We start from the raw sequence: 17,642 nt of genomic DNA, 5'->3' as shown, positions 1-17,642 counted from the left end.
ACCTTTTATATTGTCCGCACGAGACAATTCACTAAAACACACCGGTGTGAAACAGATAACGCTGAAAAGCGTTCGCCACTCTTTGTCGTAATACTCGCCGGAAAATGTATGCCCCAGTTGTACTCCATTTCATACTTGGTGTACAACACTGCCAAAGTTACTGGCACACACACATTAAAGGACCTTCCACCAAGTTATTCAAGCATCGAGGGGAATGCTGGGAGTGTATGTACACACGCTGCACATGCTCACCTTCTCTGTATACTTTGATTTGTCAAAAGCCTTCGATAAAGTGAGTCACGTGTTGCTTTTGTCCAAGTTACATCTGTATGGTGTCTGTCCAGAATTTTGTAACTGGTTTAAGAGTTATTTGTCTTTTCGATCAAATAGTGTTCGGGTTGCTGAAAGTTATTCCAAAGAGTTTTTTTTCAATATCAGGGGTACCCCAGGGATTTATTTTGGGTCCTCTACTGTTTTCAATTTTTATAAATGATAGTATAGCGTCATGTGTAAAGAACGTTGAACTGCTTTTGTTTGCTGACGACATCAAGTTGTTCAAGAGTGTTCACTGTCCTTTAGATTGTGATCTGATACAACATGATGTGTCTAATATAGCACAGTGGTGTAAAAAATATCAGTTATTTCTTAATCCTTTAAAAACAAAAGTGATATCTTTGTGCAGACGCGGTACAATCATAAATAACACTTATCATCTTGAAGGAAATCAGATTCAACGAGTGTCAATTGTAAGGGATCTTGGTGTGTTCATTGACTGCGGATTAACTTTTAAAAATCATGTCTCTTTTGTTGTCAGCTCTGCAATGAAAGTTCTAGGAGTTATATCGCGTTTGACCAAGCATTTTAAAAAGCCCCATTGTTCAATACATCTTCTTCATTCCTTAGTGGTTTCAAGGCTTGAGTTTGCTTCTGCGATTTGGAATTCAATATCTGTAACACAGGCTTTGATCATAGAACGGGTGCAAAAAAGATTTGTTTGAATTGTTTATGATAGATGGATTGGACGACACGTGTATTATGGCTATGAATGCTTACTGATTAGATTTTCGCTGAAGCTTTTATCGCACAGAAGAACAGTCCTCGACTTGGTATTCCTGCATAAGATCATTAATGGTGCAATTGATTCTTCATGGCTTATTAGTAGAATCAATTTCCATGTTCCTTTCCGCGCGACGAGACAGCTCACCCGTTTTGATATTTGCTCATCGTGCCGTGTGTCACCTCTTTCTTGTTTACAGACATTATATAACAGCATTGTGCCACCTCAAGTTGACATCACCACACCCCTGCCTACATTTCGCTGTCAGTTGGACAAACTTTTGGTCACTTTATAGCGCGTCAGTGTATATGCATATCTATTTCTTTTTTAATGAGTAGGATTTTTGTTTAAAAGTTTCTATTGTACGAGTTGGTGTACCTAAGAGAAGGCCGCTCGGCTGTTTTAGGGCACCCGAAAGATAAAGATTATTATTATTAAAAGATTAAAAGTAACAAAAAAAAAAAAAAAAAAAGCAAACAGGTATATTTATTAATAGATGGGCAGAGTGCCATTTGTTTTACATTTTTAAAATGTTTGCTATCGAAAAGTAACAGTTGTAGATGCCAGCATGTGTCACTACACTAGCAGCATGCTCCTTGGTGCTTGGCTAATTTAGCTGAAGCTATTTATCTAGAGATTTATTTGCTTGGTGCTCCATGGAGTGCACTTGTCACTGGGCAGTGGTGTGATGCAGAAAAGGGACGCTTGTGGAGTGGGCAGCATGGGAGGGCGCATGTGGTCAGGTTGGGTATTGAAAAAACACACTGAATGTTGATCCGACAACCCTCCCTTGCAGTAAATTTTTATAAATATAACCACAGCGCTTACAGCATGAAATGCTTTCTTACTGCGTCTGCCGCAATAAACCCCCGTCAAAAACAAAGTACAGATGCAATTCGTAAGTCAGGATTTGGAGCCCAATGCGTTCCCTTGTCTACTGGGGGAAGCTTAAAGGGATGCTGAACCAAAATCTGGATTCCACAAAAGGGATGCTACAAACACCAAAACATCACTCGTACAGCGATACCTGGAATGGATGACCGTATTTTTTAGAAGAGAAGCATCTTCTCCACCTCGTCGCCTTGAGGGTACGAAGCGAAGAGAGGAGGAAACAAGATATCTCGACGTCACGCGCCTCGTCGGTCTCGTTCAATCTCGACCTCTTTTTCCAAAAAATATGGCCGTCCATTCGAGATATTGCCTTACGAGTGGTGTTGTAGGGATTGCAGCATCCTGCCTACAGCTCCCGCATTGTTTTCTGAAATCCAAATTTTGATTCACCAAACGACCCACTCTGACAAGTGCTCGGAGAGCAGCCAGCAGAGAGCACATCACATCCGGCGCAATCGTGACATAGTTTGTCTTGGGATGAGCAAAGCTATAGCAAGGCTGACGTCCTCAGAATGCCCTAGCCGTTCCAGCCACTGAAGCAGTCGAATCACAGCATCAATCCGGCCACGGCAACAAACCGTAAAGCTGCTTTTGTGTGCATTTTGAGTGATGCGTTAATCTTCTATAATATTGTAGAGAGAGAATAGTGAAGTCTGGGACACACAAAAGAGAGTCCAGTTTGAGTGGGGAGTTCCTCCCCTCTTCTTTTGTGCTGGCTGTAGAACTGTAGAGATGACGTCAGGTTCAAAGCATGTATAGTTCTAGGCAAGACGGTTGACGTCACTACCCGTCAAGGTTCCTAGACGGCCATTACAAACGAGGCTTTAGCAACATCCACCAGGTGCTCTTGGCTAATCGTTTAATTTGTTTTAAAATTCCTTTTTGTGTCTTTTTTAACAAGAGATTGGTGTGTTCGATGTGATATTGCTCCTTTGAACATGTATAGACCAAAAAACAAATGCCAAACTTTCATTGTAGTATCCCATTAAGTGCGAGGTCTTGGGCATGTCCCGTGCATTATGTGGGTAGTGCAAACATCACAGGGACTTTTTAATTAGTTTATTTACACAGGCCGTGGACACACCATGCTAGTAGTTTTGATGAGCCTTTCAATTCTAGGAGATGCAGAAAAATCTGAGGATCGGTTGTTTCTGTGAACAGCGACACCCCTCTGTACCTCGTCGCATGGTTTCTGTACAAACGGAACCAAAATAAACCCCCAGACACCAGGACATTCCTCTAGACAAGTGGTGCCACAACTCGGAGGTCATTGTAGTTGGAACGGATAATTTGCTCCAAGACGCAACGTCACAGGCGCTTGCAAGACCTGTCACGTATAACGCGACTCTCATCACGTCAAGAAATGTTCTTCACAGAAACACTCGTTCCTCATGCCGCCACGTGCGTGGCCGAGTTGACAGGGCACATGGGTCACTATGCGGAGGCAGAGGGTTTGGTCCCTGCCAGCAATATCTTCCTTTTTAATCTTTTCCCCTCCAAGGAATGTTCTAGTTCAATTGCATTAGTTGTTTGTTTGCTTCAAAGGGTCTGTGTAAAAGCAGCTGTGTGCCACTACAGACAGTCAGTATTGTAGTAGTTCCTGAATCCACTGTCGCACCGACATTAATGCCCGCAACGACGACATAAAGAAAAGCTTCATTTTATATTGCGATTAGTGCACATAAAAGCATCCAGTAATTGGGCAAAGCATGGTGCATGCTCTGGTGTCTTAAAACGGGTGCTTTTTAGTACCACAGATGACAATCATCCATTGATGTTGTACCGCATTTATGCAAATATGTACAAGAGGCAGTCTTGCACTTATGTTCAACATGTTTTATTGTGTTTTGCTTTCATGCACAACACCGCCTCATCAAACAAACAGCTTCCTCAGTTGCCACAAAATTTTTCTTGACAAGTATAGCACTCGGGCCACTGTGGCCTTTCCTCGGACTGGCACGTTTTATTGAGTTTTGTTTTTAGGTAGAAGACTGCCTTAGTAAACGGCCAGTTTCCTCAGCAAGAAAGACTGTCGGAAAGGTTTTATTGCCACCTTTCACAGTGTCCAGTCGAAATAAGCGTGGCACCACTCCCCGTCTTTTTGGAAATCGTCCTCAGGGGTCCTGCTGGTACCCTTCCGTGCGAATGTCGTTGAGGCCCAGGGCCTCATCCTGCTCAAAGGAGCGCTGGTAGCGCACCACGGTCAGGGCCGGGTCCGGGTCTGGGGCGCACAGGCTCTGCACGTGGCTGTTGCCGCAGGGGTCATCCAGCACCAGGGTCACGGGCAGCTCGCCCCGGGCCGCCCGCCCCAGCCGGTCCACCACCGTCCCCATGCGCAGACGCCGGCCCTCGGGTGCAGAGTCCCCCTGCAGTCGGCAGACGGAAACGGGAGTCGAGCAGACGCCGCATGAATTGGACGCCTGCATCGGTTACGCCCGTGGCAACCGAAACAACCGGGCAGGGATGGGCAGTATTTCAAATACTTTGTGTATTTTGCATTTGTATATAATTGCGAATTGGGTAATGTATTTGACGTGTGTATTTAGATACTAAAACGTGGGTATTTCAAATACAATTGTAATTAAATACAATTTTGTGGGCGAAAATACATCCCTCCAATTTATTGTCACTGTCCAGAGCACGAAGAAACTATGTTCTGCACCGAATGCAGTGTCTCTCAATCAAGCACAAGCGTTTAGTGACTTTGTGATTACGGTGCTAGTCCAGGGCAAGAATAGTGACGAAATCGACGTTCACGGGCAGACTGGCTAAATAAGTGCCTGTGACAACTTGTGGTGCTTTTCAGTCTGATTTCCATCCACATTTTTGCCTGGAACATTCTAAATGCGCAGGTCGTCCACACTTTCGTAACTGGTGCGAGTTGCAACAATAAAAAATTCTTTAGCTAGTGCTGCGCGTCTTGGTCGTCTTGGTTCTTTGTTGGTCTATACCAAAATGTAATCGACAAAAAAAGCTGCTTGAAGCTCTGTACTTTTTTCATCTATTACGTCCAAGCTGATTACATTTATTGTGATTATATTTCTATTACATTACTAGAGCCTCGCACATTAACTCCCGAGTGTGCGATGCAAAATTAAAATGAGATACCCAGAAACCCGTTGCAGGTGCCTTGAAGTCGCTGACGCAAATTTTGGGGAATGTATTTGGAAAAGTATTTGGAGGAGACCAAATACATTTGGTTGTATTTGTATCTTGTACTTAAACGTTTTTGGAAATGTAATTAGATTTGTAATTAAATACATTTTTGACAAAGTATTTTGTATTTGTATTTCAATACATATTTTCATGTATTTTGCCCATCCCTGCAACCGGGAAACCGACGCGCAACGGTGACTCGTGATTGGTCGTAAAGCTGCTTCTTGCATTGTTTGCCATGTTGCGAACGGTTGTCTCGGCAAGTTTGTCGTTGGTGTCCTTTCGGTTGCTCTGAACGCAACCAACACAGCTATCTGAACCAGGCTATAGAAGCCAAGGCATGAGTCTCTATTTCCCTACGGCGGGGCACAGATGTAGAACAACGTCTACATCTACACTCCGCCTTGGCGGCGGGATATAGACGTAGAACAATGCTCCGCCGTTCCAACGCAGCCGATATGCATGGGACCTTTTCCTCTAGAATAATATAAAAACTCCACGATAGATGGATGGATGTTAAGAGCTGTACCCTTTATAATGTTTCATCTTGTCTACGTACAATTTTTCAGCCAGCATCCGCCTTAACAAGTCAACCGACCCTGTCTTCTCTGCAGCTCCGCAGGCAGCTCTCTCGTCTGTGTCTTCCCCATAAGGTCTACCACCATTGTCCCGATCTCAAAAATTCTTCGTTACCACCTCCTGACAGAACACTGTCCCATCTTAACAACTGCTGCGCAATTAAACATATATCCGCTTCTACAAACGCATTTAATCAGTCTTTCCTCCTTCAAGCCATCTGCGAATGGAACTGCCTACCATCCTCCCATCGTCACCATTGTAGGCCCCAAAGTGTTTCTCCCAGGTTTAAGGGTTCATCATTCTTGTTATTAGTATTTGTCTCCATTTTATATTTAGCTGAGTTTATGCTGAATGCATTCAATTAAGGGGGGATCGGTGGCCGAGTGGGCTGAAGCGCACACCCAGATCGACGCGCGTGGAGCGAAAGCTCGCGCTACAGAACCCAATGATTCTAGTTTCAATCCCCACCCCTGCCCGTTTCGATCTGGATGAGCATCGTACCGGCGTGCGGTCGTGTATCACTACTGCGTGATGCACGTTAAAGACCCCAGGCTAGCGGTTGTACTGCACTGGCTAAATTGCTCATCTACAGCGTGTGACTCGTCGCAACTCTAATGGCAGACCAACTACACGCTGTATAAATATCCCCACAACCCAATTATTATTGCATTCAATTAACCTGCATTTTTGCTTTTTGATTTGTATAAACATGTATTATCCCCCCTCCCTTACTGAAAAGAAGAAAAAAAAAAAAGGTTTTAAACAGTCTAGTTGGGATATGTGTGTCAAAAAAGAAATTTTTATAGCAATATTGACGGCGCGAGACACAATTTAGTCAGTAGTCACCTCCTTTCCACTTGTTTTCTTCACATTTCGAGTGCATGAGGGAGAGAAGCTGTGAACATCTCGTTTAAGGTGAAAAGAGTGTATGACCATTCCGTGATGTCATGGATTTTGCGCGCAGAATTCAGATGCAACTAGATTAAATTTTGTACAAAACTGTTCAATTTGTTTTTCTTTTTATTGTTTTTTTAAAGGGACACTCACAGGGCATTTATGCTCACCAGGGTTTTAATTTGTACATGACATGAGAACCCAACTACCTAGAACACACGTTGCGGCTCAAAATTTGTTTTCTTTCCGCCCAAAAACAGCTAATTGGGAACTGGCCGGTTTGACTCATGCTCACTCTCCTCTTCATGGTCATGTGCCGTTTCCTATGGTTTAGACACAACCACCAAAGATAACTAATGTCATGGGTCATCGAAGGCACACACTCAATACTGGAAAGGTACAGAAAATATGATACCACTTTTTGCGGCTTCTAAAAAGTAACAAACACATTGACTAAAAAAAGAAGTTGCAGTTATGTGATTTTTGGTATCTTTCTCCTCCTCTATTTCTTCCTCTCCAGTCCAGTTTCGAGCATTTGCATTTTTTTTTTACTTTATTAAAAATATATGTGACACTGTAGAAAAATATTGTTTGGGTAGTCTTTTAACACCATAAATGGCCTGACAAAAAAAAAAAAATTTTTTCTGGTGGGGGAAATGTTTTTTTTTTTAAAGATGAAATAAAAAAAAAATGAAATTAATGGGTGTTAGCTCTTTCTCCCCACCCCTCTGTGTCAATTTTCTTCCCCTCTGCATTCTCTCTGCATTTTTTTTTGTGACTAGGCGATGGGGGGTATTGCCAGGATGACCTTGCGGAGATTGGGGAAAAAATTTAAAACAATGCAACCCCGCTTGTCAATGCTGTCTGCCGCTAAGCTATGTGAAGAGCGAAATTTGGTAAAATTTATGAACATGAAAATGAACACAAAGTGTATGCATGTTCTCCTCATAAATGGTTTTGACTGTCTTTACCATGCCTCAAACAACTTCAAGTGACAATATTTGGGCCAATCCTACCGGAATCAGTCTTATACAATAGAGACAGGGTTTACGCAATAAAAATACTTTACTCCTACCCGACACAGAGCGCGACTAGTGCCCTTTAGGCGACTGGTGTGCAACCGACAAGGTCGGCCTGGTCCAGGTGTAGACCCCGAAACCCCTCGGAGACTAGCAGAGTGCTCTACCAACGGGGCTAACCAGGAGTTAGCCATCAATATAAGAAGTGCATGTCGACAGTTGCCACCGGTCTTAACGTACACACTGCAAGGGTGAGTGTCTGACGCTGTATGGGTAGAGGCTAATAATTTAGGGGAAGTCGTTCATGCAACAATAAACTGACTTTTACCCGCGTGCAACGTTTGTCCTCTACGTGACTGGTGTGCCACTAAAAAAAGTCTGCCCAGTTTGAGCACCTATCCTGGGAACTCGCTGCCAGACTAGCGGAGCGTTCTACCAACCAAGCTAAGTAGGAAGTGTCCAAGTGTATGTGTTCAGGGGAGCACCTGCAGTTCTTCATATGTCACTGAGAGGATGAAAGTGACAGGGAGGCCTTTCAGTTGTCCCACCCTCAGTGCGAGTTTCCTACCTTCGCCACAGTTTTAAGGTCTCGCGAGATTTGAACGTGCATGCACGGCCAAAGTATGACGAAAGGCAACGAGCATGCGCTGGAGGGTAGGCATCCGAAAGAACGCCCTGTTGTTCCCATCCTGCGACTTTAGAGGAGAATACTTCTATACATGGCTTGCATTGATGTCACGTCAGCATACTTCTGTAGCACACATTTGGCACCACCGAATGTGTTCTTCTCCGCAATGCTTGACAAGAACAAATTCGATTTTGCGAAATGTATGCTGCAGAAGGTAGGGCACAAGAGCGTGATGTAGAGCAATGGCGGCTGGTACGGTGCCATATGACGTCATATGCAAGGCATGTATTGGTTGCAGAGTGCAACAATATAGCTCGATGAACAGTAGTGGCGTGTAAGTGCTGAACACCTTGCCAACTTTATCCTGTCTGACCACTACGAGGCCCAATGAAGTTACGAGCCTGACCAGCCGTTAGAACGGCCCGACAAGATCTAACGAGCGCATGCCCGCCAACAAAGAACGATGACGGACTATATGACGGGTCGTGACATCGGCATCCCCACCTGGAAGAAGGGGTTCTCTCGGGAGAGCTGCGCGCGCATCTCCTCGAGTAGACCCTCGACGGTGGTGAAGCGGCCGGCCACGACGCCCTGCCCGGCGTCCAGGTCCAGCTCGGGCACGCGCAGCGAGCACGTCTCCGACTTGAGCACGTCCCTGGCCAGGTCGGCGGGCCGCGAGACCCGCAGTTCAAGCCGCACGCCCAGGGGCTCGATGCCCGCGCCGCCCTTCACCTCGCTCGTCCGGTGGCCGCAGCGCTCGCACACCGTGGCCATGATGACCACCTCCTTGAAGTGCGGCACCTGCGTGAGCTTCATGCGCGTCTCGCAGGGTGCCCCGCACTCGCTGCAGTCGGTCGGGAAGCTGAGCACGTCCCGGTGCACGTCTTCCTCCTCCTCCTCCTTCTTGCCCTCTTCGGGCGCCAGTACGCCCAGCCAGCGGTCCTGGTCCTTGGTGCGCGGGTAGTGCACTACGCTCAAGCTCGGGTCCGAGCTTGGGGCGCTCGGGTTCTCCACGAAGCTGTTACCCGACGGGTCGTCGAGGACCAGGTGGAACGGCCGTTCGAGGGCCTGCAGCTGCCTGAGCCGCGCCACGAAGTCGGCCAGCTTGTCACGCAGGGGCCCCGGCTGGGCGTCCTCGAGCGAGCGCTCCAGGCCGCGCACCGCCCTTTGCAGCAGGCCCTCGACGGTGCTCACGCTGCCTTCCTGGGTCTTGGCCGGGATCTCGAACTCGAGCTCGGGCACCGTCACGGTGGCGCTGTCGCTCCTCACCACCTGCCGGTTCAGGTCCTGGGCAGAGCTCACGGTCAACGTGTAGCGGACGCCCGTCGGCTGAATGCAGGCCGCGGGCTGCAGCTCACTGTTGTGCCAGCCGCAGTGCTCGCAGCGGAAGGACATGATCACCACCTCCCGGTAGAAGGGGATCCGTGTGAGTAGAAGCCGCGTGGTTCCGTTGCCGCGGCAATTGAGGCAGAGGCTCTCCATCTCGGTCACCTCTGCCTCGTCAGCACTCAGGCCGCTGAACACTTCGCTCTCAGCCATACCGCTGGGACCTCTGGCCAGACGTCAGCGCCCACGGCCCTGGACACGCCGCTCAGGCAACGCGTGGAAAGGCACCACCTCCGAGAAAGTCGTGGTGCACATCGACAAGTGAACCGCACGCACTGCACGCATTCCCTGGCCAGATCAAACGGGATCACGGCAATAACGAGTCAGCGACCCCCACTGCGCCCGTCGCCACAAGCACCACAAGGCCACAACTGACGCCACAACATGCACGAGGCGCTGCAGCGCTGCATGCACGTGCACGGACACGGACAGGCGTGGAGGTACATTCGTTTTGCCCCACTCACAACAAATTCTCGTCCACTGTGATGTCCGAAAGAAAAGTAATGTGTGACGTCACGGGGTGGTTCTGACGTCAATACTTTGTTTGTCCATTCATTCGGTAGTTTCCAGAGCTTCTGGGACAACGTTAAAGGACGGATTAAAGTCAAGCCACAAGTACAAGTTGGAGTCGCTTGCGGAGTTCGGGCAGCTGAAGTTTTTGCTTACTGCGTCGCCAGCGTTGTTGGTAATCTACTCAGCTTCTGAGGTTGTTCGGCCGATAAGAGAGCGTCGTGGACAAGTTGACGTCTCCCGTCTGGTCGGATAACTGTACGGGTGCTACGTGAGCTGGGAACGTCCGATCATGGCAAGCGGTAAGGGCCCAGCCTTTTCGGAGCCTTCGAGCGTTTCGAGCACAAATGCCCACGACTTTAACGTTTACGGTGGGCCGAGCTGCTCGAAGGGTCTCCTGCATCCCGCAGCACAGCTGGCAAACAGCGCTTCGGACCTGAGAGGTCGCGGCGCACCGCAGTCGCGCGATGGCTCGCCCCACGTCCTCCGAGATAACCTGTTTCCGGGGACTTTCCGGGTGGCCGTCTCGCGTACGGGTCGCCCCTCCGGGGACGGCCGCTGATGTTGTGCTCTTGGTCCAGGCAACCCATTCGCCGACAAGCTGAGGACGCTGGTGGTGGACGGCGAGGAATGCCGCTACTTCAGCCTGCCCGAGCTCGGCGATCCCCGTTATGGTGAGGCACCCCTTCGGACTTCTCGCCAGTACCGGCTGTACGCGGACCAGACCCAGTTCGCAAGGATCTGGGACGTGTGCGACACAGATCCAGTAGTATTTGAGCAGTATGCTGCAGTGCGGTAGGAGGAATCGTGTTGCCAAGGCACAACCCAAAGCAAGCGGCTAGCATTGTTTCTGGATTACGTCTAGATGCAGATGCACTGTCTCCTCGAAACATCTCCTTCTGTCAGTCCATCCTAGCAGCTGTGGGCTGTTGGTACGGAGGGGGTCAGGCTCCTAATGTAGCAAGAACCGTGTAATTTTTTTTAAATCGCGGCAGACTTGGCAGTGATGCAGCTGTTTCCTCGGGTTGAACCAGTCCCCGTTTGTAGAAAGGCATCTTCATGCATGCAAAACGCACACCTGCTCCCGACTGCACCACAGTTGCCGTAAGCACCGAGCTTCACACGGTCCCATGCCACCTGGGATTTGCTTTCCGAGAGAGAACTCGGCGGCGTCTCGTGCCCCGGCCACTGAAGCCTCTGGCCCTTTCCCTCGCTTATTTCGAGGAAGGGCATGTAAGAAAGGAGGTCTCTCAACTCATTCCCAGCTGGCGGCGGGACGTTAAGTGAAGCGTGCGGTTTCCGCCGCAGGCCGGCTGCCTTTCTCGATCCGGGTGCTGCTGGAGTCTGCGGTGCGCAACTGCGACGGCTTCCAGGTGGAGCAGAAGGACGTGGAGCGCCTGCTGGACTGGCAGCAGCAACAGCGGGAGGGCGTCGAGGTGGCCTTCAAGCCCGCCAGGGTGCTGCTTCAGGACTTCACGTGCGTGCTTTCTTCTTAGCTTCTCGCCTTTGGAGGAACCCGCTCCGTACGGGTATGGTGCTTGGAACATGTTTCTGACCGGCGCATCTAGCGTCCTATTCTGCCCACGCACTGAGAGGGTGCCCAAAAAGGCAACGAACGGTGTCAGAAAAGCCAGAGTGTCACGTTGTCAGACGTCGCGATCCCTGCAAGTATACCTAAAAGTTCGGAAAAAAAGAAAAAAAACTCGGAAAAATTGTGAGGGTTGTTGTCGCGCCGGCATCCCAACTCCTAGCTGCCAAAGCTTCTGTGGACCGTCGAGCTGGAGAACTACAGGGTGTCTCATATAGTGGCCAGGCTTTTTAAATTGACCGAAAAAATTGATTTCTTAACCTATTGTGCTACGGTTTTGTGCAGCATTGCCCACAGGGGGTGCATTTTTTTTCTACAAAATTTGCAAAAAGCGAACTTATTTGAGAAAAAAAGTAAAAAAAGAAAAAAGCATAACTCTTATGGAAACACATCGAAGCCACAGGTCTTCAAACAACAGGCTACCATTTAGCATGGGAGACAAGAGATGGTGCAAGCGGTCGCGACGCCAACTGCCGCCAATGAATGTGCATATGGCACCGAGAGCCGGCGTCATTAGCAGACAATCTTTCCGATTTAAAAGCGGCCCGAGCTTTTTCGATGTCGCGTTCCAATGTATGATTTTATCATCCTTACTAATAAAACACGTTCAATGAACACATAATCGATTAAAACAATAAATTGCCAGATTATTTCGACCATTTTTTTTTTTTTTTCGGGGTACTTGTTTGTTTTGCAGTTCCTTGTTCTTACCGCATTCGTTTTTGGCTCTGCGACTGTCGCCGCCTGCGGTATGTGTGCCGGCAAGTTCACTCTTTGCAAACTTTATAGAAAAAATGCAGCACCTCTGGGCAACGCTGCACAAAATCGTGGCGCGATAGGTAAAGAAAACAATTTTTGAGGTCGATTTGAAGAGTCTGTTTGCCATTTGAGATTCCCTGGACTTGTGGCAGAACGGGCATCTGTCACATCCAGCAACGCCGCTGCGACGCCGCCAGAATCGCGGCTGGCGATAACGTGACACTTCTATGACTTTGTCGGGCAAATATCGAGGAATTACTATTTAGGACGAGGTAATCACGTTAGCTGTCGGTGCCCTTCACTCATACTCGTATTCTTAGAGGGACACTGGACTCCCAGAAATACATTATTTTTCGAGTGGTGGGGTAAGATACGTACGTGTAAAAATAAACACAACCCCTCCACCGAAAACTTTTTTACCGCAATATTTATGTCACGAGACTCATTTCAGTGATTTCAAAACATGCTTTTATTTTGGCGCGAAGTAACGAAATAGAATCATGTGAGGTGCTCAGGGGAGTACACCTCATTTATTTATGTCTACAAAGATGGCCGAAGACTGGCTGGGTCTAACGGTGCTCTCTCTCTCTCACTTGAGGGAGGCTCCACTTCGTCTTTATCTCTCGTTCTGGGTGCTGTGTCTCTTTACAGATATTTTGGAGGCATTCCATACTAAAAATGGGCCTTGCAATTTTTCTTTTACCTTGGAGGGGGGGGGGGGGGTGAGAGGGGGAGGGGAGTTGATTGTGTGGCATTTGTGTTCTAATCAGGAAGCTAAAAAAAAAACAAGAAAACTTGGTGGTTGAGTTTAGTGTGTTTTTAAAGGGCACTCAAGTGGATTCTGAGATTGTCTATTTATGATGATAACTCAATCTGTGTGTTCTATGCATTTAATAAAAACTGAAATTACGCTCATGGAGAGGGCAGATTTTCCTAATAAAGATCCTATCAGAGATTGTGACACACCGCTTTTTTGCTCCTTGGAGCAGACACCAGGGGCACCATCAGATGGCATTTTCAAACAGTAATTGCTGTATTACTTCTCCTTCACCCTAAAGATTTGACGTTTTTGTCAAAATATAATGCACAACGCGATTAAAAAGTGCAGTAATAGTAACATTCGGAATCTACAAGCAATTAACTATTTTTATTGTCAAACCTTACGAAGGTGGTAGAGGCCCGAGGACGGCCACCAAAGACAAAAAATAGTGCCCGTGTATTTTTATTGCTACGATTTTACTAGAACTTATTGCCATCAACAATTGGTTATTTTTATTGACTAAAGCCTAACAAACAATATGCCATCAAAAACAAGTTTCTGCTAATCGCACTTGAGTGCCTCTTCAAAAAGGGACAGAGGACAGTTCAGCACGAGCCCACTCGTCGAGGCCTGCCGATTCACAGCATTGCCTGGCCCAGTGGTATGGTCGGGGAAGACTTGCCTCCCAAACTTGGAGTAGATTCGAAAAAGTGTTGGTGCATCTAGTCACATTGGGACAAACTCGACTGCATAGAGAGTTTGAGCTTGGAGAGTTAGGGCTCTGTGGATCGTTAGCCAGCCTGTTTGACGGGAACAAAAGTTGCGTGTGCGAGACTACGGCTTTAGCCGTCTGCACCAGTGCTCGCGCGGCATGAACGTTGAAAGCCACGAGCTTGTGCACGTGGTTTTCGATTCTGTCAGTTGGAAGTGTACGCAAAGTGCCGAATGTGAGGTCATAAAAAAGGAAGATAGCAGCTTACTTAGTGCCCCCCCCCCCCCCCATTAGCCAACGCCAACAGGAGATAACAAGAGGCAGATGGATGAACTTTGTTGGAATGTTTGACGCTAAGGCGGGACTTGCTTTATGTGTCACGGATCGCCATCAAGCGACATGGCTGGATGCAACGTGTGTGAAAACGGCGCAGCCAGTAATTCGCCTGAGGCCGAGTCCTTGGGGTGCTCCAGCACGGAGCACGGGCTGCTTCACAATTGCAGGATGGCGACGTGTAGCGTGCTGCTTTGATGGGGAACGTTGAGAGAGAAACACGAGTGAATTGCAGTTGGTGCAACCGTAGGTGTGCCCAAAGCATACCTGCATAAATGTCGGAGAGGCGTGACTAACCGGCAAGCAAAAGGAGCACCCAACAGGCATTGCTAGAGTTGTATGTCAGTTCTACCAATTACAGGAGGCGTTCCTTCGTTGTTTACGGCTGGTCTGGAAGTGTTGCGGATTAAGGTGTGCCGATCTAAGTATCGGTAAATTGTGCGTCTGAAAGAACGAAATGGTCCGGCCCTTCCTTGCCATCGTGATCCTGTCGTAGCCCTGGAGTTTAAGTGCTACCTGGATAACTTGGGGAGATGGTGGCACCGCGAAATTACCCAGCCGAGGTTAAAAACGAAGAAAGAGTTATTCTTTCCCGACAGGGAGTTTTAGTGGATTGTTTTTGCACCCCCCCACCGATAGTCGATAGCATCACGAGGCATGAGCAAAGGAACCAGCAAAGTATTGAGAGTATGGTTATCGGAACCATCTTCTAATACTCACTAATATCTCACTGGCCACTGCTCGGTGTTAAAGTGCATGTGGTCGCGTAGAAATGGCCCAGTCCTGTGTGTCTTGACATTTGCGGTGAAGGAAACAAGGTGAACATTTACATCTAGTATGATGGCATCAAACTGAATGTTAGTACTATATATGTGCGGTTAAACAATGAGCTTGCCGTTGTCAAACTCAGTCGTTCTAAAGGCAACAAATGAGAATAATCTTTGATGCATGCATTGAAGATGTACATTTCTCTGTGGTTTGGGCGAGCTTGTCGCAGAGTCAGAACTGCGTCATACAGCTTTCTTATCTCTTAAACTTACGAAAAACTTTGATGATCTGCAATATGCAATTATATTGCTTCATTTGCTTATGCATTGATTGTCTGATTCGGTACTGTAAAATGCCGAGCATGCACCCATTCCAAAACAAGCACGCCCCACCCCTCAATTTTGTAACATTCGGAAGGTATGCAAAAGATATATCTTTACATGTTAACCTAAGGAGTTCCCAACTTCCAGTTTTACATGATTATCTTCAAATTTTGAATGAGCGCTTGATCGGGATTTTATGGTAGTTACACTCAGTAATGTAATTTTATAAACATTCTGTTAGCTCTAGGTTATGTGATGGGCACTGAAGAATCACCGTTTTCCGTTTAAACAAATCCTTAAAGACACATTGGAAATTTCCCAGTCTAGATTTGTGCTGTTTGTCCACAAGACTTATTCTCTAAGAAATGTCTGAAATAGTATTTGCTTATTGGGAGAACTATTGAAAAGTGCATGTACAGAGTGGGGCACAGTTGGCACCATCAAATGGTTGCAGGTGTTTCTGCTCTTAAACTTTATGGACTATACAATAAAAAATGCCGCTTCAGTGGAAATCTGTGTTCAGTAAGCTACACAATAAAACTGGGTACTCGCTAATGTTCTGTCTGAGCAAAATGCGAAGTACTCTCGGTGTAATGTTTGCTCTAACAAAGTAGTGCAGTGCACGTGCCAGATACAAGAAAAATTAAAATACTATCAATAAACTCTCGGCCTCTCATTCCACCTGCTATGCCAGGCCACCTGCATAGCAGGCTGGCGACTTGCATGGTTGAGTGTTGTCAATGACTACCTTGTAAGAATTGGACAATCTGTTGCTATTTATTATTTCTTGTGCCCTAAGTTTTGTCTTGTACGCCCTTATACTTTGCACTGTAACCAAACGTCTGCTCAAGGTGTTTACCTGAAGGACACATTTGAACAGAAAGAGTGCCCATTCACTGCCAGTGTGTTTTAAAGCAGTCGAATTACTTTTGACTCGTGTCTGACAAGGTCCGCTTCAGTTTACAAATTGGTTTCTATAAACTTTTGAATGTCACTTCCTGAAGCATACACAAGGGGCTTTTGTCAGTTGCAAGTGCCATTCAACCTTACTCGTTCTAGGGGAGGTTTGCAATACCATTTTGTGGCATCCTGTAGGAGAATGACTTAGAGGCACAGGAACATATCAGTGGGACTCGCAGAAAAACAGGGTGCGGCTCACACTCCAGTTGTTGGTTTTCTCTGATAACACCGACAAACCCAAACCTTTGGCCATCTCTGCGGGGACCCTTGCTGGAAGCACTCGAGGCACTTTGTGAGCTGCTTCTAAGAACATTTATTTTCGGCTTTTAAAAAGCTCAATTGTCCGTCGGCCAAAATGTGCTCCAGAAAAATACATTGGTTTTGAATAAAACAATCAGTATTGTCCAAGATAAGAGTAATCGTTTGGCATCACTTCAATGTCTTTTTAAAGGACGATGAGGGGTTGTGGAAGCCATGTAAACTGCATTGTTCGAAAGCTTCTCTGTTAAGGACATAGGAGCTTGGCGATTTCCATTTTTCAAGCCTCGATCGTATAGCACTGCATCATCTATCGAAGGCGGGTATGTTGCAGCAGTCACTGCATCACAATGCGGCACCTGCGAGGAACTCGCATAGCTTACAGGTAGAGCTTCAAGCTGCAAATGAAGTGAGCCCAGACTTGGTTCACTTAGCGGGATGCATATATCTAACCTTATTATTAATTATTGTTATTAATGAATGATTGTTAATTTATGTTGCCATAGTAATTGTAAAACAGTTTTTTGTGACACTCTTTTGTTATGCCACATGCTATTCTCGTAGAAAACAGCCCCTTTTTGCATTCTGCGTTAAAAGAAAAACTATTCTTAACACACTGGCAATGCTTCAAATTGTCATTTTTCCGCATGAGCCAGCTTTCAGTTTCTCCTCGCTCTCGCTCGTCTGCTGGCCCACCCGCATCCTGAATCACTCAATCAATATTTTATTTCACATCAGACATCATCAGACACTGATGTAGGGGTTCAGGAGCACGAAGCCAACATGTATGGCTTGACGAGGCCTCTTCAGGCTTGCAGTTGGCAGATGCCAGCCAGCCATCAGTGAACAAGAAATGAAAAAGAAAGCACATATGTGCAGGGTGCTTGATTTCAACTGAAACCGATTTATTTAAAAAAAAAAATTAGGAAAGATATACTCTAATGGTGGTCCTTGCAGGTGAGTTACCGTAAAATACCAGGCAAGCACCCACTCAAAATTTAGAGGCAATCGCGAAAAAATTGGGGATGAGCGCTCGTCCGGTCATCAGTTTTACATATCAA

General features: G+C 46.9%; 2 protein-coding genes across 3 annotated transcripts in view; one reads left to right on the top strand and one right to left on the bottom strand.

The window, feature by feature from the left end:
• Window positions 1–3,763: 3,763 nt before the first annotated feature.
• Window positions 3,764–10,297, bottom strand: LOC8039090 (zinc finger protein ZPR1). The gene is made up of 2 exons (XM_029972701.4): window positions 8,729–10,297; window positions 3,764–4,314 (listed from the first exon to the last, which is right to left on the bottom strand). Exons 1-2 carry the CDS (start codon window positions 9,761–9,763, stop codon window positions 4,063–4,065), a joined length of 1,287 nt encoding a protein of 428 aa, XP_029828561.1. The 5' UTR covers window positions 9,764–10,297; the 3' UTR covers window positions 3,764–4,062.
• A 3-nt stretch (window positions 10,298–10,300) lies between these two features.
• The window catches only part of LOC8039093 (cytoplasmic aconitate hydratase), a 63,777-nt gene continuing 56,435 nt past the window's right edge, over window positions 10,301–17,642 (top strand). For both annotated transcript variants that reach the window (XM_029972700.4, XM_029972699.4), the window contains exons 1-3: window positions 10,301–10,422; window positions 10,702–10,794; window positions 11,429–11,597. In XM_029972700.4, coding sequence (XP_029828560.2) covers window positions 10,413–10,422; window positions 10,702–10,794; window positions 11,429–11,597 — 272 coding nt within the window. In that variant the 5' untranslated portion in view covers window positions 10,301–10,412. The remainder of the gene's footprint in view (window positions 10,423–10,701; window positions 10,795–11,428; window positions 11,598–17,642) is intronic.

The sequence above is a fragment of the Ixodes scapularis genome, unplaced genomic scaffold (genome assembly GCF_016920785.2).
Source record: "Ixodes scapularis isolate PalLabHiFi unplaced genomic scaffold, ASM1692078v2 PGA_scaffold0__279_contigs__length_252992795, whole genome shotgun sequence".
In the NCBI taxonomy this organism is placed as follows: domain Eukaryota; kingdom Metazoa; phylum Arthropoda; class Arachnida; order Ixodida; family Ixodidae; genus Ixodes; species Ixodes scapularis.
Note: the sequence above shows the minus strand (reverse complement) of the source record. Positions and strands in the feature narration are given on the sequence as shown.

What these genes read in the sequence shown, in the direction of transcription:
- LOC8039090 (XM_029972701.4), bottom strand. Translation starts at nt 9,763, where the DNA reads ATGGCTGAGAGCGAAGTGTTCAGCGGCCTGAGTGCTGACGAGGCAGAG. An exon ending in GAGAGAACCCCTTCTTCCAG is followed by an intron (nt 4,315 to 8,728) that starts GTGGGGATGCCG and finishes TGCCGACTGCAG; the next exon opens with GGGGACTCTGCACCCGAGGG.